Source organism: Cicer arietinum, chromosome 6 (genome assembly GCF_000331145.2).
Source record: "Cicer arietinum cultivar CDC Frontier isolate Library 1 chromosome 6, Cicar.CDCFrontier_v2.0, whole genome shotgun sequence".
Lineage (NCBI taxonomy): Eukaryota > Viridiplantae > Streptophyta > Magnoliopsida > Fabales > Fabaceae > Cicer > Cicer arietinum.
This window is the reverse complement of record NC_021165.2, coordinates 29023409-29050279: the sequence shown is the minus strand read 5'-3', so window position 1 is coordinate 29050279 and position 26871 is coordinate 29023409. Positions and strand designations below refer to the sequence as shown.

The following is a 26871-nucleotide window of genomic DNA, read 5'->3' as shown; positions in this document are numbered from 1 at the left end:
GCTCTTTCTCCAAAAGCATTAGGAACATCCACATATGTTGGCATTCCTATTGTTGGGGAGGATCATAGGACCTATGACGACTTGAATTTTTATTTTTATTTTTATGTTGACGATGGTGGTTGTTCTATACTTTTGAGACTTTTACTAGAGCGCAAGTGCATTTAACAAACGTAATAGTGATCTAATTGATGACTCTTCATCATATGCATATTTTCCCACTATTTTAGTCTTATTTATCTTCAATCATTAGTTAAATTAAGGAGTTATTTGATATATTTGGTTAATTTTATTTCTTTTATTTAATAAATGTTTATTTTCTTATTTCATTGATTAAGTAGAGATTTTTCGGAGTTTTGCGTTGTTACTTTGTTTTAGTGTAGTGCTGAATTTTGGTGAGAAATCAACATGACCTATGTAGAGTATTTTAGCCATATCTGGAGTTGTATATATTCAATTGGAGTCAAACCAAGTGCAACTGAAAGCTATGATCCATAGCTACAACTTTCATGCAGACACTAGAACCAAATTCAGACTCGAAAGATGAGAAAAATGCAATATACGTCAGATAGTAGATGATGTGCGCCTGAAGCGCGCCTGCCGCGCCTGAGGCGCGTTTCCAGCCATTCAGCACTGTCCAGGCGCGCCTAAAGCGCGTTTTCTGCGCCTGGGGCACATTTTCGGACCAATAACACTGTCCAGGCGCGCTTGGGGCGCGCGACGCGCATCAGCAACTATAAAAACGCAATTTTTCACTGTTTTAGAGATCTTTTTGACTCTTGGGAAGTTGGGAGACTTGTGTCCTAGCATAGAAACTCAAAGACAACCGTTTCTAACATCATTTGAGCAGTTTTATCAAGAATCATTCATGAATCCTACTTGTAATTCTTCTCTAATCTCTATCTCTTTTATCTCTGTCATGAGTAACTAAACCCTATTTGTTAGGGATGAGTGTAACAAGATAAAACCCTTATTTTTATGATTTGATTTCTAGTTATATGAATGAGTTTATTGAATTATTTTTCTCATCTATGTGCTTAATGCTTTTTATTGCTTGATCAACATTAAAATGTTCTACGATTTGTACTTGGAAACGGAAGTGGACTTTACGAATGCTTGAGATGAGAAATTCATGAATTTGTAGTCTAGACATAGGTGCAGGTCATGAAACCAATTAAATTAGTTGCAAAGCAATAATTTGCAAGATAATTTCTATACGGTAATGCTTAATTCTAATCTTAAGTCTACTAAGGAATTAAGGGTTACTTTGGAATTAAAGGTTCTGTCACTAAGACATTAGGGCAAGAATAATAAAGAGAATTCGATAATAATTCAATAAAGGAATTCAATAACTAGGATCAAATTAGACACCAAGGTTGGATTCGATGTGAAACTCATCCCTGACATTTTTCTCAATTTATAAAGGATCAATTTTACTACTGTTGTCAATTTTAAATATTATTTCAATCAACTTGGGAACTTTTTGTTCAATTTTAGTAACTAAATATAATTCAATAGTAAAATGCAATCCTTGAGTTCGACGCTCGGTACTACCGTTTTATTATTACTTGCAACGATTCAGTACACTTGCTGAAACGCTATCACTAATGAAGTGAACTTTTCAATGGTCTTTACTGTATGAGTTGAACTTTTCAGTGAACTAGACAAAGAGTTGACTTACTGCACTCAACTATGTTTCCATTTTTCTAAAATGGTTATGCTACGGAAGAAACTATGTCCTCAACTTTGGGTTCCTTAACTATCTCAAAGAGTGTAAAGTACAATGTGTTTGTGTTTAAGCAACTGAACTAAGAAATGCATAAAGTAAATGGATAGCTAAAAAGATAGATAATGCGTAAAAAATTTGTTTGATTAATTGAACATGTCTAGAAATATTACAAGTACTGATATTTATATGCATAACTAAACCTATTGGCCATGAGTTGTTGCGTACAGAAATGTAGTGTCACTCGACTAATTACGCGAGTAATGCGTGATAACTTCTACTTGTAGGAATTGGTGACGCCCCATGATTGAATCGTCTTTCATTTCTATTCGACATGTCCTGTTTACATTATTTGCACATACCTTTCCCCAGAATTATGTCATTGTGCTTAATGTTAGTGGTGCTAAAAATGTGGAAGACAAATGCTACAGAAAATTATCAAGTTATACTGAGCTTTGACACATTCCTTAGCCTATATGATAATTTGAATATAGAGGTCTTCAAAGCTAAAAATGTGTCAAAGCTCAGTATAACTTTGAAGACCTCTATAATCTTAAAAACATTATACTGTTGCATGTTTGAATATTTCTTACACACCAAATCTTAGGATAAGGGGAATTCTAATACCTTAGCATGTGATTGTTTGCTTTTCTCGGCTAACAAATTTTTATTTTTAGGTGTAAACAATAACATATTAACAATTTGAGATAAAATTCAAACCTATAACATTTTACAAAGAACATGAGCTCAAACATCTATACCAACCACTAATTGTTTATAGGCATATGACTATATAATAGTAAAATATTTGACCTTTCCAAAAAAATAGTCAAGCTCTACCATGACCTACATAAATATATGTAGTATTATCATTTTTTTCTTTGGACTATGAGCCTAAAAAGAATCTAGCATAATTGAATATGATATTTTTTGGGACATAAAATGGGTTAGTATATTAGTTAATTTTAAAAACAAATCAAACTATTAGACTAATATACTCAAACTTTTAAACAATCAAGATTCGCCAAAATTGGATATATTCCATTTATAGCTCTTATCACTTTTGTCTCAATGAACTCGTTAAAAATATAGTTTGACAGACTTGTTAAAACTATTAACATATGTGTCTTTGTTTTCGTGATATGGATGTTAATTCTCCTACCAATTGTGTCTTGTGTGAAGGTGGTTTGGATGATAGATTTTATGCATGTCTTTTTTCATTGTTCAAGTAGTATTGATTGTTGGCAATTGAGGGGCTTATAACACATTATTAGACATATTGTCATAAGACATAACAATATCAATTCTTTGACCAATGCTTTACTCCAACACTACAAATTTGATCAGACAGCTACTAGAGCAATGATTTATTGGAGCATTTGGCAACAAATAAACGGTAAAATATGTGTTAAATGGGTTCACTTTTAAAGTGGGACTCATTAGTTATTATTATTACAAAAAAAAGTAGATAAATATTTGTTAGGCTTCACCCATGTTAAATGTATATAGATTTAATCTCTATGTATAAAAAGGTGTTGTAGTATTGTAGATATGTGAAAGAAAGAAATCAATAGCCGTGTGAGCAAAAGACAATGCATGAGAAATGGAACATAAGCACTAACGACACAACACACAAGAAGAGAAGGAAGAATTTTAGTTCTGGTGGTAGATGGTTGTGCAGTCAATTTTCTCTTTTTGATTTTCAAATTTAGTATGTTCCTACCACTGAGTTAGTATTGATATACCTTGCTAGTAGTTTTACCTTCTTTGTCAGTTTGAAATACTCAATTTTGTTGAAGTGATTTGTTATTGTTTGGTTTCCACATGGGGATGATGACTATTATTGATTGATATTCCTTAGTGTTACTAGAAATACTTTAGTGTATTTATTATTTATTATAGTGAAAAGTTTTACTTGATTGATTTATGTGGTTTTTATTCTCTCATTTTGAGAAACGTTTTTCACGTTAAAATTGATGTGTTTGATTAAATTTTATGTTATTGTTATTGCTTTGTTAGATTGTATTTTTTATGTAGCCATTTATTTGCACAAGTGAGAGAAAAATATTTCATCCACATTATTAAGATAATTATCTATAGTTTTTCCCAATAAAGTTGTATGAGAGTCTGATTGGTTTGATTTGTGCATTTAAATTGAAGAGAAAAATAAAGGTTCAAATATGATTAAGCTCAAATCTACTAAATATATACTTTGAAAGACTCATGGAAGAAATGTTATTCAACAAAGATCTGTACAATCCTATTTAGGGGGAAACTGCTAAACCTAGTTATATATAAGACAGTGAGGAAGAAGATGGACATAAAGGGAGTGGTCTTGATGAGACAATGGTTAGATCAAAGTGTATATCCATATTTCGAAACTAAAGAAGATGCTAAAAAAATGTGGGATATGAAATATAAAGATAGTGGAAGAATGTGAACTGTAAAGCATGTTTGATTTGAAAGCTAGTGAATATGAAATATAAAGATGGAGACTAAATAGTAGAGCATATGAATATTTTTCATAGTACTATGAATAGGTTGACAATCTCATATCTCAAATTGAATGATGAGTTTCAAGCGTTGTTATCGTTGAGTTCCTTTCATGATAATTGGGAAGTTCGTGTTGTCACATAAACTAATTCAACTTGTGATGGAAAGTTAGTTATGTTAGTGGTAAAATAGATCATGTTAATTGAAGAAGCTCGAAGAAAGAATAATTGTCTGATTGGTTCTCCCTCAAAGTCAAAAAAACTAGTTACATAGTCACGGGAGAGAAGTCAATCTAAACACTTCCATAAGCGCAATAATTCAAAAAGTCGTAGTATGTCAAGAAGAAAGCTGAGGACTAGAAAAGAAATGATTTGCTATAATTATGGTGAGGTAGGTTACTTAAAAAAAATTGCAGGTTATCTCTACAAGCGTAATTGCATATGTTAGTTATCTCTACATTATTTGTGATGATAATTATATAAACTTTACATATTAAGACTCAACTTAGATTATTAATTCAGGTGACACATATCATGTTACCTCTAGGCGTGTTTTTTTGTCATCTTATATTGTTTGTGATTTTGGCACAATATATCAAAATGGGTGATGAAGAAGTATGCAAAATTGTTGGTATGATTTGGGTTGGAAATAGAAATTGATCCAACCTTCAATTGAAGAATATTAGATATGTTCCTAATATTCATATGAACTTGATTTATGTCAATGCCTTGGATATTAAGGACTATCACACTTACTTTGGTGGTGGTGGCATATGTAAGATCACTAAATGGTCTCTAGTGGTAACAAAAGAAAAAATTTATAGTATTCTTTGTAAGATGCTTGTTGTAACACCCCGTTTTTCAAAGCGAGGGTATATATTTTTTTTTTTTGAAAGAGATTAAAATAAAACAGAGAATTAAATCAGGAAATGCCTTTGGATAAATAATTGAGTCATTATAATTTACAAGCAGCGGAAAGTTTCTCCAATTATAAATCCAAAACATTTACACAACATCAAATGGTACATGGAACCCATTCAAAGATGATGTCAAACTGATAATATTAGTAAAAGTACAGTTTTCCAAACTAAAAATACTCCAAACCAAAAAGAAGGACCCCTAGTCCCTATACATCATCCTAATCTGATCATCCTACCAAAAAGCTATACACCCTGAGTAATCTCCACGCGCCCCGTGAGATCCTCCTAACGTAACTGCAGTCAAGCGTTCCCATCTCCATTCCCGTCCGTAGGGTACGAACCGGTAGGACCGTCCTGACTCTCATCTGAGGGCAAAGCCCAGATTTCCACAATAATTGTAAAGGGTCACCAACCAGAAAATACCAGTTAACACATAGCAATTAAGTTTTTAAATGCTCAAAACAACTTTTCAACTAAGCATGCACCTTAACAGGATTTTCAGTATGCGAAAAGTTCATACAATACATTGCCAATTAAAATGAAGGTAAAATGCAATTCTCGATCTCCTAATTAACACATAATAAAACAAGACATGGATAGATTCATGAGCAATTAATCATACAACTAAAAATGAGGATTTTCACTGAGCCAATCGATTGGGCAATCGATTGGGGTGAAGATTTTTAATGAAAATAGAATCCTGGGCTGAATCAATCGATTTGGCAATCGATTGACAGGATAACGGAGCCCCTGACTTAATACCAATCGATTTCCTGAAGGTTTTTAGTGAAATTTTGAACTCTGGCTTGATTCAATCGATTGGGCAATCGATTGACAGGATAGCTGAGCCCCTGACTTAAGGGCCAATCGATTGGGCAATCGATTTCGTAAGGGATTTTTCGAAAACTGATTACAAAATCGATTGGCTAATCGATTTTGTTCATTTGGCCAAGCCCCTGACTTCCATCCAATCGATTGGGAAATCGATTTCCCTGATCATTTTTCCAAAAATTCATGAATTAACCTAAGTCATTCCTAATCAAGTTCACAACATAACACTTAGCAATTTCTACGCGATTACCACGACATTTGGGATCTCGATAACCATCATAATTACACACAATGATCAACACGTAACACTTAGCATTTTCAACGCAATTATCACGATAAATCAAATTCAAATCACTCAATCATAAACTCAAATCAAATACGACTCGCGTGCCAAGCACCCTAATGCAATGCGTATATGCCAAAATGCATGGACTCGGAATTCCAAACCAAAACCCTCCTCGAAGGGCCGTAAATCATAATTGTACCGCCTATCGCAGGCCAAAGTACCAATTACCGAGGTGCCACCTATCACGGGTCAGCACGATTTACTAAAATGCGTAAATCATAAACGTACCACCTATCACGGGTCAGTACAGTTTACCGAGGTGTCACCTATCACGGGTCAACACGATTTACTAAAAGAAAAAGCGGGAATCGTAAACGTACCGCCTATCACAGACCAGTACTGTTTACCTAGGTGCCACCTATCACGGGTCAGCACAATTCACCAAAAATGTAAATCGTAAATGTACCACCTATCACGGGTCAGTACAGTTTACCATGGTGTCACCTATCACGGGTCAACTCGATTTACTAAATAGTAACTCGTAAACGTACCACCTATCACGGGTCAGTACAGTTTACCAAGGTGTCACCTATCACGGGTCAACACGAATTACTAAATAGTAAATCGTAAACGTACAACCTATCACGGGTCAGTACAGTTTACCAAGGTGTCACCTATCACGGGTCAACACGAATTACTAAATAGTAAATCGTAAACGTACAACCTATCACGGGTCAGTACAGTTTACCAAGGTGTCACCTATCACGGGTCGACACAATTTACCAAATGAAATGCATGAGCATACACAGACTCCATTCACAACAATCGTTAAGCAAATGCAGATATTAAAAGATTCCCCATTTTTAATACCCATTTAACTTAAACGACTTTCAAACAACATTAATTAAATAAGTCATTAAGAGATTCCCCGTTCTTAATACCGATTTAACTTAATGATTTTCAAAACAAAACGTTAAGCAAACAGTCATATTAAGAGATTCCCCATTCTTAATACTCATTTACCGAAACGATTTTCAAAAACGATAGTTAAGTAACCGAGACATTAAGAGATTCCCCATTCTCAACGCCCAGTTAACTTAAACATTTTCCTCAAATACACATTAAGTAAACCGAGGTATTAAAAGATTCCCCATTTTTAATACTCGTTTAACTCTAATGGTTTTCAAATTCCACAGAAACAAATTCAAACATACTTTCACATTCAAACCATAATTCACAACAACCACACCAATTAACAAACATCAAGTACGAACACACCAAATACAACGAACACAAATCACGCAACATAACACCCAGATACATCAAATTTCATTTACCACGAAACATTCATCACTATAAACAAAACCTAACTCTAAGGTTTTTACCCATAACGCACTAGTTTCGTTTTTCCCCAAATCGATACATTTAACCCTAACAAATTCCTTCCCACACAACTACAGATAAGTCCCTAATGCAAGCTAGAAGTTTGGAAGGAGCCCTTACCTCAACGTTAGCTTTAACGTGCGTTTCCGGTACCGCGAGTAATTTCGGTAAAATCTCCGCTCGCAACGCAGCTTCCAAAATAGTTCACTAGCACCGTAGTGTGGTGGTGAGCAACTTTCCCTTCTATCTCTTCGAGAAATGAAGCTCGGATCTAGAAGAAACGGAGGGGTTTGTGTTTGGATCTCAAAAACCGTTTTTCTTCGTTTTCGAATCAAAGAGGAAGAGTGGAGTTGCGAAAACCTTGATCTAACTCTAACCCAATCTTGGGTCACTAGCTTTGAAGAAAAGGAAGCAACGAAAATGAAAAATGGGAGGAGGAGGGATTTTGGTTTCTCGCGTGAGGTTCAGAGGAAGGAGATGGAAATTTTATGAATTTCCTTCCTGTCTTTTTCTTTCCTTTGTTTTTCCTTTCTTCCTTTTTCCTTCCTTCCTTTATATACTATTTTCTTTTCCTTTTCCTTCCTTCTAGTTTTCCTTTCTTTTTCCCTCCAAACAAACATATAAAAATATAATAAATATAACTTAACAAATATCTCAAAATCTAGATATTTATTAAATTACCGTTTCACCCGAAACGCCTTAAATTCTCCGTAAAGGATTTTCCGCAGTTAAATTCAATTTATTTATCGACGAGAAATTTTAATTGGCATCAAAATATCTTTTTGATTATAAAACTCCAAAATATTATTAACTTTGGCTTAAAAGCCTCCGAGCCAAAATCCAAAATACACCAAAAATACATAAATGGTACTTTAAAATTATGGGTCTTACACTTGTCAAGCTATGAAAGAAGGAGTTGAATGTAGTTAAAGATGCACCAGTTGATATATGGCACACATGTTGAGACAAAATCTCAATTTAATATTTTGATGACAACAAACAAAAAGTTAATTAAGAATGTTAATTATGATTCTAAATGTTATGTTAATTTAACTTGTGCTTTTGAGTGTATTAATTCAAAGATAGGATTTAAACAAAGTAAAGAAATCAACATAAAAAGGCAAGAAACTGAACATACAAGAATTGAGAACATTCTTAACAAAATCTGGAAAACGGAGAATGTTCTACAGTTTCAGAATGATCATCACAGCTTCAAAACCAATCAATCTCCATTAGTTCAAAGAAGATTATGCCTTTGAATTTCATGCTAATGTTATCAGTACTCGGCAACGAACAAGTAGGAACCATTCTAGTCAAAGAAGGCATTCGAATCACAAAGAGAGAAGATCATGAATTAGCAAGATCAGACAGATCTGAACATTCTTGACAGCATTCTGATCAATCTGGACAGCACTACAACATTAGCCTCCAGACTGATAAACATTCTTCAGCTTGTTATACTTGATCTTCAGCAGCAAACATCTTTCTCCAGAATGATCAGACCAGTCTTCAGATTGATAATCAATATTCGTTTTCTACAGAACTTCAACATTGATCTCTTTACTTCTGCAGAAGTTTATAATCATTCACCAAACTATTTTGGATAGAATTAAATCTCCAAATCGAATCTGTAACATCAATAATTACATATGAAACTTCAAGGATCATTAAACACAAGATAAATCTGATCAAGAACAAAGAAATCAGCCCAACCAACAAAGTTCAAATTATGTTCAAAGGTTGGAATATTTTTATTCCAATATATTAATTTTGGTCAAATCTGACAGAGCACTACCAACAACTCTTTTGACCAATATTAGATGCTCTAAAAAGCCTATAAAAGGAAGGCCAAACTCAAGGAAAAATCAGAGCTTCAAGTACTAAGAAAATTCATTACTCATTTCAATCATACTTGAATTTCTCCCACACACATACATTGAATCAATTCTGATTTTTCCCATTCGATTCCTAGAATCATTCTCGTATATTTTTCTGTCAAAGAATCAGAACTCAAACAAGTGTTGATCCTTCTCAGATTCTAACAAAGCAATCTTATCATTATTGTAAAACTCAAACTATAAGAGTTTAATATAGTTTGGGTAGATTGTAAGAAATCCTATCAAGGTTGATAGGTGATTTGATTGAACTCCTTTCTGGGTGGAAAGGTTTTAACTTTGTAACAGATGAAGGTTGATCTGAACTAGGTGGTGTAAAACTAAGAAGGTTCTTTGTTTTAAACACTTAGTAAAAACTCTCACGGTTGTGAGGATTGGACGTAACCCGAGTTGGGTGAACCAGGATATATCGTTGTGTGGTATATCTTCCCTTATCTATTTACTTTCAGTTTGATTGATTATCAAGTTAAATACATAAACTGAATTACTGATTTTAACAAACCAAGAACGTTCTCCGTTTTCTAGTTAAAACCAAGAACGTTCTCCGCTTTATGTTTTCACAACCAAGATCAATATTGAGTTATTTTCTTAAGTTTTTAACAGGAATTTTTAAAAGGTGCATTTACAATTTAAACCCCCTTCCTTGTAAATCAACATTGTTACTTCAACACACACCTTGATCACTTAAGTTAGAAATGACTCAACATCCTTGTGAAGAAAAATTTCCTTCCGACGAAAGGTACACATTTGGAAATTTGCACTCATTGTTTTGTTGGAAAACAACATAAAGTATCTTTTCATAATTATGGTCCTCATAAAAGGAAAAATATTATTGTTTATTTCATGCTGATATTTGTATGGTGGATATTAAATCTTTTGACGGAGCATCATATTTTGTTGCTTTTATTAACGACCACTCTAGAAAAACGTGGATTCTTCCTTTGAAATCTACATACTAGGTATTATGAGTCTTCAATCACTTTGATGCAAATATTGAAAGAGAATAACGAAGTAAATTGAATTTAAAAGATTCGATAAGATGGTGAATATAAGGACCCGTTTAAAGGGTTTTACAACGAATATTAAATTAGGTTTGAGAAGACAATTCCAAATATGCCTCAACATAATAGTGTTGTAGAGAGAATGAATCATACAATTAATGATAGAATCAGATGTATGCTATCTCATACAAAATTAACAAAAGTCTTTTAGGGTAAAGTAATTCTTTAGCCCTTCATGAAACTTTTGTTGATGGAGAAGGTATAAAGTAGATAATGAAAATGCAATTGAAAACCATGTACCTCACCATGCATGACGAGTCCAATGATTAGGTTCCAGCTAAGTCACCAATAGAGCCTTTGTTGAGAAGATCTGCTATAGAACATCAACCTACCTACATATATCTTCCTCAATATATTGGGATCATCAAATATAGTGGAGACCCCCAAGAATGCGAAGAGGCTATTAGAGTGTTGTTAAGGAAAAATGGTTGAAGGCCATCGTGAGAATTGCACATTTGATTTGATGAAGTTGTTTATGGCATAAAAGCACTCAAAAACAATTAAGTATACAAGATAAAGGTGAAAAACATAGATTGTAACCAAAATACAAAGCAAAATTGGTTGTGAAATGATTTAATTAGAGAAATGGTAAATTATCTCACATTTGGTGAATATGCCCTCAGTCTGGACTGTGCTTGTGTTAGCAGCTAATTTGAACCTAGAGGTTGAACAACTTGATGTGAAGACGACTATACTTCATGGAAATTTATAGAAAAATATATCTATATGGAGCAACCCGAGGATTGGAAGTCAAAGGTAAATAGTAGTTTGTATGCAAATTGAAGAAAAGTTTGTATGGACTCAAACAGGTACCAGAACAATGGTACAAGAAATTTTATTTTTTTATGGAGAAGTTCGGGTATGGAAAAACTACTTCTGACCATTCTTTGTTTTTCAAGAAATATCTGATAGTGATTTTATTATTATATTGTTATTTGTGGATTTCATATTGATTACTGGTCATGAGACTAAGAAAATTCAATCTCTAAAGAAAAATTTGAGTTCCAGTGGTAGATGATTGTGCAGTCAATTTGTTTTGTTTGGTGTGCAAATTTAGTATGTTGTTATTACCACTAAATTAGTATTTTTGATATACATTACTAGGAAGACTCTAATGTATCCATTATTTATTATAGTAGAATGTTTTACTAGACTAGGTTCTATGATTTGTATTTTGTCACTTTGAGGGAAGTTTGCTATGTTAAAAATTGTGTTGTGTTTGATATTTAATTTTTATGCTATTGTTATTGTTTTATGAAATTGTATTTTTTATTTGTCCTTTATCTATACATCTGAAAGAAAAATATCCCGCATTATTGAGTTAGTCATCTTTAGTTTTTCCCAACTGTATGGCACATATCAATAGAGACTCCATCTCAGGTGGTGCATCACAAATCTTATTTACTAACTGAATGGTAGTATGCACAAAACTATTAGAAGAATGGAAAAAACATTCTCAGGAACAACACTATTAGAAGCTGGAAAAAAAATTACAAATGAGATGTGCAAGTTCAACATTGACACCTTTTTTCTCTCAACAAAATCGAGTTGTGTGTTAACAATATATATCATAGGAAGAGAAAGAGGGGAATAACAATAAGAGGCTTGAGTTTTATACATAACAACAAGCTCACATAATGCAATGCAATAGTAAAGTATAAATACTAAAGTTTCAAAAGACTTAACTATCCTTATTATACATTATAAACTCAATAGCATATTGTCTAACATTGAGATTGATATTTGTATCTGAGATGGGTATGAAAATTTTCTTTTAACTAAAGTAAATTGGTTCTCTCAATTGTGCTTGGTGAATGAAGGAGAAGTTTATAGACTTCTTAGTCGATTGAAATGGGCTCATGAGTTGCTATTGGAGGTGATTGGTTTCGAATTAGATCATAAGCATGTCTTTGAATTTGGAGCAATAATAGAAGAATGCATACATCTTTTTTGTTTTTTGTTTTTTGTTTTTGTTATTTCAAAACTCCCATGTTGAGTTTATCATGAAACAACTAATGAGGCAACTCACACATAAGCAAAAGCAGCCCCATTATGGATTAATTTTCAAATTTTTAATTTTATATGTATTCAATTTATTATTATTATTATTATTATTATTATTATTATTATTATTATTATTATTATTATTAATGAAATGTGATAAATATTCTTTTGTTAAAAAAGACAAAATAAATCTTCTTCGATTGTCTTTATGATGTCGACAATTATATATAAACGATTAGATGGTGAGTGAACAATTATATATACCAAACATTATCAAATGGTGACGTGATTCAACTGACATCATTTTCTTATTTAAAAAGGAAATATTAATTCATTTAAAATGGTAAAATACATTGATACAACACAAATTCAAAGTCGTTAAAGCAAAAAAGGACCATGAAACTGCAAACAAACTAATAATACACATGCTAATAGCACAAAACGACAACATGACTATAAATATGATAAAGTTTAAGTGCATGAAATACCCATGACTCTAAATCAGTAATGGATCAAATCTACTGTCAATCTGAACCAAACAAAACACTACAATAAAACTGAAAAATCAAAAAGTGTTGCACTAAGACGATTAACAAAATAATTTCGCACTTAGAACGAAGAAATAACATAGAAATACAAAAGAAAAACTAATTTGTATGAAAACTACTTATTTAAAGAAAATAAAAAACAAAACAACTTTTAAGCTTAATTGCAGTTTTAGCTCCTCTATTTTCACCAATTTGCCTAATTGGTCCCTTATTTTAAAATCAGACAGTTTTGGTATTCCATTAAAAAAAATTATCTAAAATAATGGTGATTTAATATTTTTTGTTGTTGATGTGGTATACAATCTCATGAAGATGTAGAAACATTTAGATACATTAATTTTTAAACTTTATTAATTATATTAAAAAATAAATAATTTTAGAAGTTGAAATTGGAGATTTTAGAGTTTTTTTTTTTTGGCAATTTTATGAATATTAATAATCCAATACCATTATTCATATGACACATCGTTTAAAATATATCATATCATAATTTCTTAATTAAAAAAGCAAAAAAAACTATAATTATTTAATTTTAAAATAAAATAATCAATTTTATAAATTAATAAAATAGTTTAACCAAAATTACAATTAATTTTTTTTTAAGAAGACCAGGGGCTGCAAAGTATATCGTTGAATTGACATCATTTAATTAGTATATATATTATTTTATTTTTTGACGTAATATTATTAAGGTTGTTATACAGTTGATTGGGAGCATAAAAAACGTGTATGTTATCATCTAGTGGTGACTTTAATAGTCGAGAAAATATCACGGGAGTCATATTTTTGTTGCCGTTCGTGATTAAAGATAAAGATATATAGTGTGTATGTGGACCACAATACAAATTAAATTACAATATAATATTCAACAACTAACACAATTGGGTGGCACACATGGTGACATGGTTGTAGTTCCAACCATTTTTTTGGTAGACGACATCACAATCACTATCAATCAATTTACACAATACACATAATACCATGCAAATATATAACTCATTGCTGGAATAGTTATATATTTTTAACCGTATCTTATTTTTGTTTATTTATATTTTAAAGAGTTTAGCGGTAAAATACACCGACATTAAAATATAGTGAAGTAGAGTATGATAGATTTGAGGTGTATTTATGAAACCTTTTTTTTTTTTTTTTCTTGTGGATATTATAGAAATTAACTTTATAAATATTGTTTCAAAGTCCTTACATATGTGTCAAGCCGTAATCCCCAATATTTATTATAAAAAGCAGGATGAAAGAAAAAGATATCTTGTAGTACTAGTACTTATACTAATTGCTTCACATTTGAACAACTCAGTTGGCTACAACTGGTACATAATTCAAATATGTTATAACTTTTTCCTCTAGGACTAATACGGTGTGTTGGCTATAACATTTTTCAATTGGGATATAGTATAATCAATTTATTTTGGACCATTTATAAGAGTCATTTTTTAAATGACATGCGAGAGAGAGAGTTCTCTATTATAGGATATAGAAACTTCCTCAAGAATTAAATATTTTTTCGTCATTAAATCGGTCGTTAACAAAATTTAGAGATTGAAATAACAACTGAAGTTTATCGACAAAAAATTCAGTCGGTAACTATCACTGATAGAAAATTTGTCTTTCACACTAGCGATCGAAATAGAGATCGAAATTTTGAACCTTAAAACTAAATATTATTTCGTCACTAAATCGGTTGCTAACGCAATTTAGAGACTGAAATAGAAACTAAATTTTAGCGATCAAAGTTTCAATTGCTAACTATTTTTTAATTACATAATTTAGTTTTCTTTATTAATTAAAAAAAGAAAAATATGAAATAGTTTTTGCAGAAGTTATTTTTTCTTTAGGTGAAAGAAGATGTGAAATAGTTAATAATTAATTAAGAAAAAAAAAGAAATAAGAAAAAGAGAAGTATGAAGTATCGCAATCCTACATTTGAAATAGGCCCAGGCATGACCATGTTTGTCCTCACGTCGATTTTTTTTCTTTTTCAGATATTTACTCAAAGAAACCCTAAAACTTGTTTTCTTTCTCACCTTAAAAACTCCCCCTTTCCTTCTCAACCCAGAAACTCAACCTTTCTTTCTCAACACGATCAATTTTTCTCACCACCACAAACAATTAGTTCCTCTTTCTTTCTCAACCTACCACAAATCCTAAAACTATTCATCTCATGCTAATCCCATATTACCGTCATTTCATCACGATTCACAATCGTGAAACCAACTAGTTTGAATTTTATCTGTTGCTAACCATCCTCTCACCGCCATTCATCACGAAACCATCCTTTGTTGCTAATCTCCTCTCAAACCAACCTCCACAACTGCGACATGAAGTCAACAGGTTCTCTTAAATCGGTAGACTACAACTGCGACATGAAGCCCTCATTGTTTGTCGTCTCGTCGACTATCATGAACCATAAGGTAAGTAATTTATTTTCTAATTTTTTGAAGTCGTCTCGTCGTCTCGTCGCCTTCATTCTTTGTGTTTTTTGTTGTGACCTAATCATTTTGAACTTACTTAACTAAAGGAGATAAAGAAATTCTGAAAATGATTCAATTGAGAATGTTTATGTTGGTTGATTTCAAGACTTGAGATATTGGGTTTTCCATGTATTTTTTTAGTTACCAACGACATGTTATTGTTATAGTATCGTAATCATTTTTTTTTTACTGTTTATGCATTATTCTCAGTTGTTGGATTCCAATGCATATTGATACTGTCTAATGCATTTTTTTTTTTACTGTTTATGCATTATATCTCTATTATTTTCTTCCCTTACCAAAAAATAATAGTTTGAAGGAATTAATCTATATTGAGGAGGGGGTTGGTTGGCTTAGTGTGCTTGGTTGAGCATTTGATAAATGTAGTTTGATGAACTTGATTTTGTGCTATGGATTTGATTAAAATTGATTTAAAGTTAAGTGATTTATGTGTAAATGTTTTTGTCTTAAAACAAGTTTAATGTAAAACTTAGTGTGAATTTATAACCTAATGCAAAAGTTAATCTTTTTTTATCACTTATGGTCAAAATCTATGACACCAAGAATGTATACACAATGAAGAGCTATTCAAATATTGTCCTTTAGGATTCACTGGCTCTTTGATTTCTTCCTCAAACCCTTCCATTATCTTTTAGTTTTATTTGTTAGGTACATAACTATATAAGGTAAAATAGCAAGAAAAGTATATTAATATAAGAGAAGAGACACATTTGCATTAATTTAATATTTATTTGCTTGCTATTCTTTTTAATTGTTGGTATACGACATATTGAGGAATTTCGACTGTATAATATATGTGTTAGCATTTGCAGTGTTTCTGTCTTGCTAGTTATTATGAAATTTCTAGACAAAATAGCAAATTAACAAGAGTTATACAACACATTGCACATGTAAAAGTGTTCAATGTAGTACAAAGTTATGAGAGTCTTTTATATAATAGATTAGTATTTTGTATTAAATTTTTTCACTATGAATTTAAGTCCTAATATTTCGGATTCCAACATATCATCACAAAAACTATTAATTCCTAACAATATCAATACGGTTAATTGAGCCAAGTCTTACTGAATTTTTTTCCTCATTTAGTGCAGTAGTATAGGCTATATATAGTGGGAAGCACACCTTTATTGTATTGAAAAAAAATGTGAACTACAACTTGAACACTTTACATCTGTCACAACTAATAACAGTACTAATTTATCAACAATTTCTTGTGCAAAACTATATTCTAAGACCTGGTTTATCATAGTCACGGTTTTAAATTGTGGTCTACAATCACAACTACGGCTGCAATATAACAACTTTAGAGGTCTATGCAACGCCATCTCAACCACAACAGTAGCCACATCATCCACATTTGTCTGTAGTATAAAGATTTGTGGCGTAATCGCAACCGTAACCACAATCTTAAACCAAAATCATAGTGTCTCGCACCATTAACTGATATATATCCCATATGTTTCAACCATATATTTTTCCATTCTATTAATTTAACACATTAATAGTATTAACTATTAAGGCAAACACATCTTACTCAATCTGTTTACTTCTGCTGTTAATTTCTAATTTTCTAATTTTTGATTATGCTTCATTCTATATAGGCATTCTATAATTCTGGAATAGCAAGGAGGCTGAACAATTTTCTTGTACAAGATATAAGGTTGAGTATTCGATTTTTGGAAATGTCATTTTTTTTTATTATGTTTCATTCTATATAGGCATTCGGCAACGAATCATTAATTATCTAAGATCAAACATTATTTTGTATAGACATTCTACAACGAATCATTCTGTAATTCTGGAGCAGCATGTTGAACTGCATACTATCTATGAAAATACAAGTGTATACATGTGCTTAGGAAGTATGATGGTTAATTATTCAAATGATTTATTTTATTTTTCTTCTTGGTAGATGTTTAATTTTAAAAATTGTTAATTATAATGTATAGCCTTTGCTTAATGATATTACAGAATATGGATATCCGCCAACGTCGTAGTTGGATGTATAATAGACTAAATCCTAGTCGAAAATGAGTATACAGATGCATTTCTAAAAGGGTTAAATGAATTTGTGTCATTTGCAATCCAACAACCAGACATGTCAAATAAAGAAATTAGATGTTCTTGTCCTCTTTGCAAAAACATTGATTTCTTAGACTTTGAAGTGGTTAAGGTTCATATTTTAAGGAAGGGGTTAAGGTTCATAGAGTTAATTTGGTTAAGTTTCCTATCTTTTTTTATTTATTTTTTTATTTATATATTTTAACTTTTATATATGATTTAATATGTAATTGTAATCAAATGCATGCACTAATCAAATTGAAAACAATGTGTGTGTAGTTCAATGTTTGTGTGGTTGTTTAACTTTTACACAATATAATTATCTTGTGTTACATTTTGTTGTGTAAATTTCAATTTTATTTTGCAAATTAATTCTTGTAATTTTGTTTTATAAATTTCATTTCTATTGTGCAATTTAATATTATGTTTACAAGTTTTTAATGTTGAGTTTTTTTATGTTGTTAGAAGGATTTGAATGGCATCCCTCCTAGTCATTTAGATTTGTTTCTCCACACACATAAACGTGGCAAGGATAAAACTTGGGTTGATAAAAGATCGGAATATGTTCATATAAGAGCTTTCAACTTTAAAGTGTATATTATTTATTTTTTATGTTAGTTTTTTTTTATGTTCATTTAAGATCAGAATAAAGTGTTTTAAAATATTAATTAGATTTATATTTATGTTGATAGGAAAAATTTAAACGTAGGTTGGAAGAATTGACAAAGAAACAACTTCACAAGGAACTCCCCCACCAAATGAATTAGAAGTGTGGTGTGAGGTTGCGGGAATAAAAAGAGGACGAACATATGGTCTCAGAATGGAATCTACTGTATTATTAGGGAGACCATATTATCGTGAGTCATGTTCTTCATCAACAGAGTGGGTTCAAAGACGTGAATTTGAAGAAATGAGAAATGAAAGAGATCAACAAAGACATGAATTTGAAGAAATGAGAAATGAAAGAGATCAACTTTGAGAGGATCAACTGATGAATATCTTGAATTTTAAACCCATGCCATATACTAGAGATCAAATTCCTAAAGATGGGATTGGTGATAATGATGATGAGATTGGTGATCATGATGCTGTTGATTTTGATGATGAGATTCGTGATAATAATGCTAGTGATCATGATGATGAAGAGTTAGATGGATTGTGATAATTTAATCTGAAAAAACAAATATATTGCAATTTGTTATAACTAAATATATGAAAGATGATGAAAGATGATGAAAAATACAATTTATAGACCCTTTTCTCATCAACATGATCCAATATACCAATACATTCAAAAGAAAGAGCATAAGAGTAAGGGTGTGCAGTGGCGATAGGATAGTAATCAAGTCCAATCCAAGCCTCATGCTATTGGTGGTGATGGTGGTAACACCTATAGCCATCATCATCATCGAGTGAGTTTTGTGAGTGAAACACCACGTAGGGGGGCATTTGTGGACTTTCGTGAGTTCGTGGAGGGGGCAAAGGAAAAAGTCGGATTACCTCACAAAATTCACTAGGTTAAATGGTACTTAGTGTGTAGGCCATGGGAGAAGAGGGCTTGGGTATGTAGAACTTAAGAATTTTTAATATGGTTTTATTGGGTAAGTGGTGTTGGAGCTTTAGGGTGGATAGACATAGCTTATGGTTTAAGGTGTTATCAAGTATGCATGGTGATCTTGAGGGCCTTGGGGCAAGTTTTGGGTGTTTGTACTCTAATTTGTGGAAGGATTTAAACAAGGGGTGGTGTGCAAGACAATTGGTTTGATCATTGGTTACCTAGAGGTATGTGCATGATAGTTTCAGTAGACTCTTTGGGATCATCCTTGATAAAAATCTCTCTGTTGCTTCTATGCACATAATGGTGTGGGGGTTCGCAGTAGGATTTGGTTGAAAGAGAAGTTTATTTTAGTGAAAGAGAAAATTAGTGGAGGGATGTCTTTCTTTGCTTGCTAGCATTGTTTTTATAGAATGATGTTAAGGACACTTGACTTTGGCTTTTGGGACAAAGTAATGTTTTTGTTGTGAAATACGTCCATCGTATTCTAATGAAGAATTTTGAAGGCACAGATGTACCGCTGCATAAGGTTGCTTAGAAAAAAGTGGTACATTTAAAAGTTTCTTTAGTTGTGTGACGTTTGTTGCATAATCGTCTACATTTTAAGATGGACCAAAATAATTGTAAATCAATGTTTAAAAACCAATCAAAGTATTAATGTAAATCAATAATACTTTGCAGAAGTATAAGTTAATGGTTCTCTCTATCTTTATAGTTGAAACAATGAATTATTGATGTCGTTTCAACGAGTTAGATGTTTATGAACATATTCAATTTTTCTTATTTTTACGTCAATTGAGTCATTATTTAATCATAAAGTACAACGTGGCAGTTCTGAGGAGTATCTTCGATCTTCATTATAATTCAGAAGACATTTAAACATTCGTCCATAACGAACTATCTTCATAGGTGATCTATAATAAAAATCACCAAAAAAAAAATTGATATATCTAATATAAAATTTAAATAAAATACATTGATTTTTGAAATGTATTTTTTTTTTATATCTTATTATGAGAGGAGTAATTAACTAATTGCAAACAAGTGACCCTTAATTGAAAATTATAATGACACAATAGGAGTCATTTTTGGGATAACAAAGAGTCTACTTGAGCTTTTCCACAAGGCCCTTTTGTCCTAATGTAAAGTCTATATTCATCAAATGTCATTGGTGGGTAGAGTGGTGGCGTTTCCTTAGTGACAAGTTCCTTAGCAGGTTCAATCAGTAAATCACTCCTAGGATTATAAAAGAAGGCCAATGAAACTCTATCTTTGTTGGAATTCACTATCACTCTATGTTCTATGCTCTTGTATATTGCATTGCTCAACACCTACAAAGAAAAAAAAAAAGAAAAAAAGAGAGGGTATTGATGAGTAATTTATTGCCACTGATTGTTAAATTATGGACCCCAATAAAAATGTAATAAATTATTCAATAGATTCGAACTAATATCATAATAGAGTCTACATAGACATATAATTTATTTTTAACACATTTCTAATATTTTTTAGATATTTGCATTACAATGTAAAATATAATTGGGGGTGTTTTTAATACAGATCTCTTAACAATAGTCCGTGGTAGACCCTAATTATTTTTAATAAAAAATTAATTTTATAATAATAAAAATAAAAAATAAAAAAAATATTTTATTAAAATTTATTGAAAATAGTGAGATCTATCTATAGATTAGATGCATATTAAATATCTCTATAATTTGATGGCAATTAGAAATGATTAAATTCCTATAGGAAAAACACAGTGATAAACAACTTGACAATTTATAGGTCATTTTAAGATGTTATTTTTTATTTTAATTTCTGATTTATGTATTCATTTAATTAATTAAACAATAAGAATATTTGAGACTCTTAAAACTAACAATTGTGACGGTAAAAAAGTAAAATTCTAGATAGCAATGGTGCATCTTAAAAAACAAAAATAAACAGTTACTTGACCATTTTCATTATTTTTTAAAAATATAAACAACTGTCCAATTAAGAATATATTATTTTTTATTAACAAATAAAATTAACAAAAAAAAAAAACATTTTCACTAATTAAACATTTATAAAATAGAGGACCTGAATTTGGTCACCAATATTGATGATGAAAGCATTTGGAAGAGGCTTAACAGTGATCCAATCATCTCCTCTATGAACTTGAAGTCCAGATACAAAATCATCAGGAAGAAGAATGGTCAAACCACCAGGATCAGAGTGAGGAGAGATACCAAGTGTGAGATCAGGTTGAGGACACTTTGGATAAAAATTCACCCTTAAGCAACCACCAACATCTTTTTCACCACCAAATGCATTTAAAAGGAAATCATCATTAAGTCCAAGATTAATTGATAATAATTGAAGTATCCTTCCTCCTAGCTTAACAACTTCATCACCATATTCATTGATCACATTCCTATTATCACCAAAAGTAACATTAGTACATTTAACAAAAATGTTTATATACAAAAAAAAAAGTTATTCAATTTTTTTCTTCTAGGATACAATAGTGAAGTTAAATGCAACATAAATCATGCTTATAAAATAAATGCAACATATATGAAATATTCAATTTCGATCCAAGTCCAATATAAATAATTAATTACTTTTTTCACAATCATAAATAATTTTATAAAATAAATATTTTTTAAAAAATTTCAGATTTTTTGTAACTGTTAAAAAAAACAATTTTAAAAAATTTGCTTAATTTTCTTTAATTTTCAGAAAATTTTAAAATTATTTTTTTTAAATTTTCAGCAATTTTAAAGAAAATAAAAGAAATTTTAACATTTTCATTTTAGTCCTTGTAAAATAAAAATACAGTTTTTAATTCCTATAAAATTATCGTGTATACAGTTTTATTTTTTACTGTTAAGTCAACATATACTTTTAAATAATTTTTCCCAAACATGCTTACAATAGTATAAAAAAAAATTCTACAAAAAATTAGCTCAAAATTCGATTTTGAAGTTCATATTTTTGTTAATTTTATCTTTAGTTTTTCGTATTAGAAAATTCTAAACCTTTGGTGAAGAACTTTTTATAATGTTCTAAACATTTTCTAAAAACTCATTCAAATTTTTTAAAATTTTAAAACAATTAAATATGTTTCATTTTAGTATGGACTAAAACTAATTGTTGGATAATTTTGTAGAGGTTAAAAATTGTATTTTTATTTTACAGGGACTAAAAGTGAAATATTAAAATTTAATAGAAACTAAAAATATATTTAATCATTTAAAAAATTATTAAAGTGATATTATTTAATTTAAATTTCACATCACCGTAATTTTACACATTACTATGTACTCTTCAATTAAATAATTGTCACGTTACCATATTGTAACTCAAATTAAGAAGGGGAATTAATTAATGTAAAAAAATTTGAAAATGGAGGACTAAATTTACAAGAAAAAAATAGAAGGATCAAAATTCTAAATTTAATAAAATATAAAAATAATATTTTTAACTTTAAATTAACTACCATAAAATTATTCTCATATCATAACAATTCATGCAACTTTGTAGTCTTTTTCATCAAATATCAATAGTTAGATTAATCTAATAGACAAGAGTTTTTTCAATCATTAGAATAATCTAATTTTTAATTGTTAGATTAGAAGTGACATGTTTTTAATATAAATTTGTTATTGGAGAGAATTTCAAGGTTAAAGAGTATCATAGATCCAATTTAATCTTTTCCATTTCATATATAAGTAAAAAAAAAACTTATATTTTTTTTTTAATTTCAAATATCACTTTTATTCTATTTATTGACATCTATTCTAAAATACCCTTCAATGGGTGTATTTTTTATTTTCTGACAACTCTTTTATTCTTATAAAACAAGTTCTTAGAAAAGACATTATTAAAAATATTTTTATATTTTTTATAAGATCAAAATAATTAATTCCATTAATAATATTAGAACACTTTTGAAAAGACATTTATATTTTTTATGAGATCAAAATAATTAATTACATTAATAATAAATGTGAGGTTAGATTTTTTTTTTTTGAACACTTATGTACCTTAAAAGTTTTATTGGATATGTCCAACATCCCATCCTTCAAATCATCTTTTTTAATATTTAAATTTAAATTTAAATTCAAATTCACATTTCAAATTAATTTTACCTTTTAATTATCAATATCTAACAATTATAAATTTCAAGTTAATTTAAATTTAAATTCAAATTTCAAATTAATTTTACCTGCCAATTATCAATATCTAACAAAACTATAAATTACTAAGATTTTACCATTTTTATTTATAATCAAGATCTGCTTTATCTTATTCTAAATTTTGAGTCAAAGGTGGTGGCTAGATACATATGTAATATTCCCTCCAAGTTCCAACCAAGAAACAAATCGCAAGGTTGAGCTTAATTTGACTACATCAACTTGTGTTATGTGTAAATAAAACAAAAATAAAAATGCAAAATTGGCGCACGTGTATAAGTTAAAAGCAAACAATATTTATTAATATTTTATTATTATCTTTTCTATCTCGTGTCTATTTTAGTAAAATTTTATTTTTTTGTCTTAAATTTTAATTGAACTAACACATTGTTAAGTGAGATATTTTATATAGATTTAATATGAAATTTTTAATTAATTAAGATGTTATTTACGATATCTTTTAACATAAGTTTTTATTTTATTGATGTTATGTTGACGCGTGGCTTTGACCTGAATACCATCACGTTTTAGATGTGGTTGTAGAGTGTGTTCACACACCTCCCAAAAAAGTATTGATAAAAAACAAATTTTGGTTACTCGATTTATACCTAACCGAAAAAAATATGTTATCCAAACACGTTTTGGAGATGATTTTCTTTTTAGATAAATATTATTCATTAATTTAAAAGTGATACTAAATTTAAAATCTATTGGGTGGACTCACTCCCTAAGTGGAATCCACAAATTTTATTAATATTATTTTTTTTTCAATAAAATCGAAGGTTAGTCTTATGTGTATTTGGTGTAAATAGTTAATGTTTGTTTAATAAACTTTAATTAAAGTTAAATCGTTTAAAAATATTTTAGATTTAAATTCTAGTTAAAAATATATTTGTCCTGACTTTAGTTATTCTCTGAACAATCTTTGAATTTTTAGTTTAATATTGTTAAAAATTGAAGAATTAAGACAAAAAATTCTAGAAAGGTTAAATATATTTTAATTTATTTAATAAAAAAAAGATTGATTATATTATGGAGATAATACAGATCCATTTAACTTTTATGAGTATTGCTATTTTTTACAAACAATATAACATACAAAAGAGAAGAGTGAATACAAAATACAAACTCCTTTAATAAAATGCCAATGATCCGTTAATTTAGTATTTGGCTACAAGGGGTAGTAGATGTAATAATACAGTTAAAAAACTGTTCTTCTGTTTCGTCCAACTTTGTTTTATGTCAAGTTTTAGAATCCAAACACAGAGAAAGACATATTTTTTATTTATCAGAAAGGCATATTGTGACCCCCCATAAATTTTGAATAAAGACACATCCAATAAATTAAAGAGATTTTCATATTATTTTATTTTAAACATATTTTAAACCATTAATTGTATATAAATAGTAATTTATGAAAAGAAATGTACTAATTAACGAATAAATAAAAATACTACAAATACAATTAATTAAATACACAATAATATATGTATATATGCTCTGTTTTTTATACAAAATATGTATTTTTTATAAGAAAATGTCCTTAATATAACTATAATTTATTGGTACAATTGCGATGTTGAAATTTAAACCCTTTAAATTAATATCGATCATTAAATTAATTAAACACTCCAAATTTAATTTAAGAGAGAACCGACAATCCAAATTATAATATTGACCATGTAGATATAAATTGCTACAAAACTAGGTAGGTGAAAGATTACCTTAAAGAAGTTGGAAGAGAAGGCCACTTGGTTTGGTTCCTAAGTGAGCATGGCATGTAATGAAGAAAAAAGTAATCACTCCAATCCAAAATGGCACCCTTTTTAACTCCCAATCGACTTCCATAACCCTCATAAGTACTTGGTGAATTAGCATACTCTTCCTTCACCTCAATTGGTAATTCAAAAAACTCACGCCAAACATTCCTAGCACACTTCATCAACTCATGACTAACACCATGGTTCAAAACTTGGAAAAATCCCCATTCTCGACACGCCTCGGAAACGCGCTCTAGCGTTTCCGCTCGAAGCTTCTTGTCGTCGCCTTTCAAGTGTTGTAAATCAATAATTGGAATATTAAGGTTGTTGTTTGAATTCTCATCATGATCATGAAGAAAAGATTGAGTTGTAGTAAAATTTGTTGGTCTTTGGAATTTTGGTTTGATGAAACGTTGAGGAATTGAAGTTATGCCACTTTGAGCTAAGGCTTGGACTCTAATAATTGGCTCTGGCCATTTTTCACTATCCATTTTTATGTATGTTGTGTATATATAGAAGAATAATAAATGATAGATAAAAAGAAAATAAAAGATATATATTGGATTGAAACACTATTTTAGTTCTAGGTAGGTGATGTTTCTAAATGAGTGTATGTTTGTGGGATTGAGAGCAAGAAAGAGAGGGATTATATATATACACGAGGCTATATTTCAGCGCCGTGATGAAATTAAATTGTTCATGCCTAACCAATGACAGAGACAATAATTAAATGTAGGCGTGACCAAATTTAATAGTATAATTTAGTAAAAATAAATAAATTCAAATACATAATATATACCATAAATTTAAGAAATTATAAGATATATCTAAAGTTAATATTGTTAAACAAGTAAAAATAGAACTAACTATTATTTCTAAAGTTGTATTTATCGTAGTTAAAATCATTAATTATTATATTTGAGATGAGTTTTTTAACGATTTCATCTTCTATATAACCAAACATGTAATATATGAGAATATCATCTTTCATCTTGTTGTGTGGCTTTATTTTTATAATTTTCATTGGTGAAAATATACGTATGTGGTTGCTTTTATTATCGCAAGAGTCAACATAAATCGTAGAACCCTGTCAATCAAATGATAAAAATTTGATTTATCAGTCTCAACTAACTTTTTAATAAAATTAATATTATTAAATAAATATAAGTAGAACGAACTATTACTTCTAAACTTTGTGTTTATAGTTGTTTTATAGAGTTAAAATAATTAATTATCATATGAGTTGAGTTTTACAGTAATTTCATTTTCAATATAAATAATCATTTATATTTTGCAAAAATAATTTTTTATCTTGTTGTATAGTATTATTTTTATAATTTTCATCGCTGAAAATGCACGTTCTGTAGTTGCTTTTAATGTCAAAAGAATTAACGCAAATCCAAATATCATGTCAATCAAAAGATAAAAGTTTGGTTTATTGGTCTCAACTAACTTTTTATCAATAGTGAACAATATATAAAAATTATCATCTTTAAGCACATCAAACTCATAGTGTTCCAACTCATATTTCAATTGAGTCTTTTCTTAAATAGAAAAATCTCAAGAGTAAAATTTGTCAAAAACTGTTTAAGACAATATTGAGTCAAAAAAAGGCCCATTATAAAATATAATATAAAATTCACAAAATTAAAAATATA

The 26871-nt window shown here is 29.8% G+C and overlaps 1 protein-coding gene across 1 annotated transcript; it reads right to left on the bottom strand.

The window, feature by feature from the left end:
• Positions 1–20100: 20100 nt before the first annotated feature.
• On the bottom strand, positions 20101–25833 carry LOC101507532 (jasmonate-induced oxygenase 1-like). Its single transcript, XM_004506696.4, has 3 exons — positions 25178–25833; positions 21355–21688; positions 20101–20600 (listed from the first exon to the last, which is right to left on the bottom strand). The coding sequence occupies exons 1-3, from the start codon at positions 25702–25704 to the stop codon at positions 20352–20354; spliced, it is 1110 nt and encodes a 369-aa protein (XP_004506753.1). The 5' UTR covers positions 25705–25833; the 3' UTR covers positions 20101–20351.
• Between the last annotated feature and the right edge of the window lie 1038 nt (positions 25834–26871).

Coding starts and splice junctions, on each gene's coding strand:
- LOC101507532 (XM_004506696.4), bottom strand. CDS start 25,704: ATGGATAGTGAAAAATGGCCAGAGCCAATTATTAGAGTCCAAGCCTTA. Junction 21,689..25,177: donor TCTCTTCCAACTTCTTTAAG/GTAATCTTTCAC, acceptor TGGTGATAATAG/GAATGTGATCAATGAATATG. Junction 20,601..21,354: donor ATATTGGTGACCAAATTCAG/GTCCTCTATTTT, acceptor TTTTCTTTGTAG/GTGTTGAGCAATGCAATATA.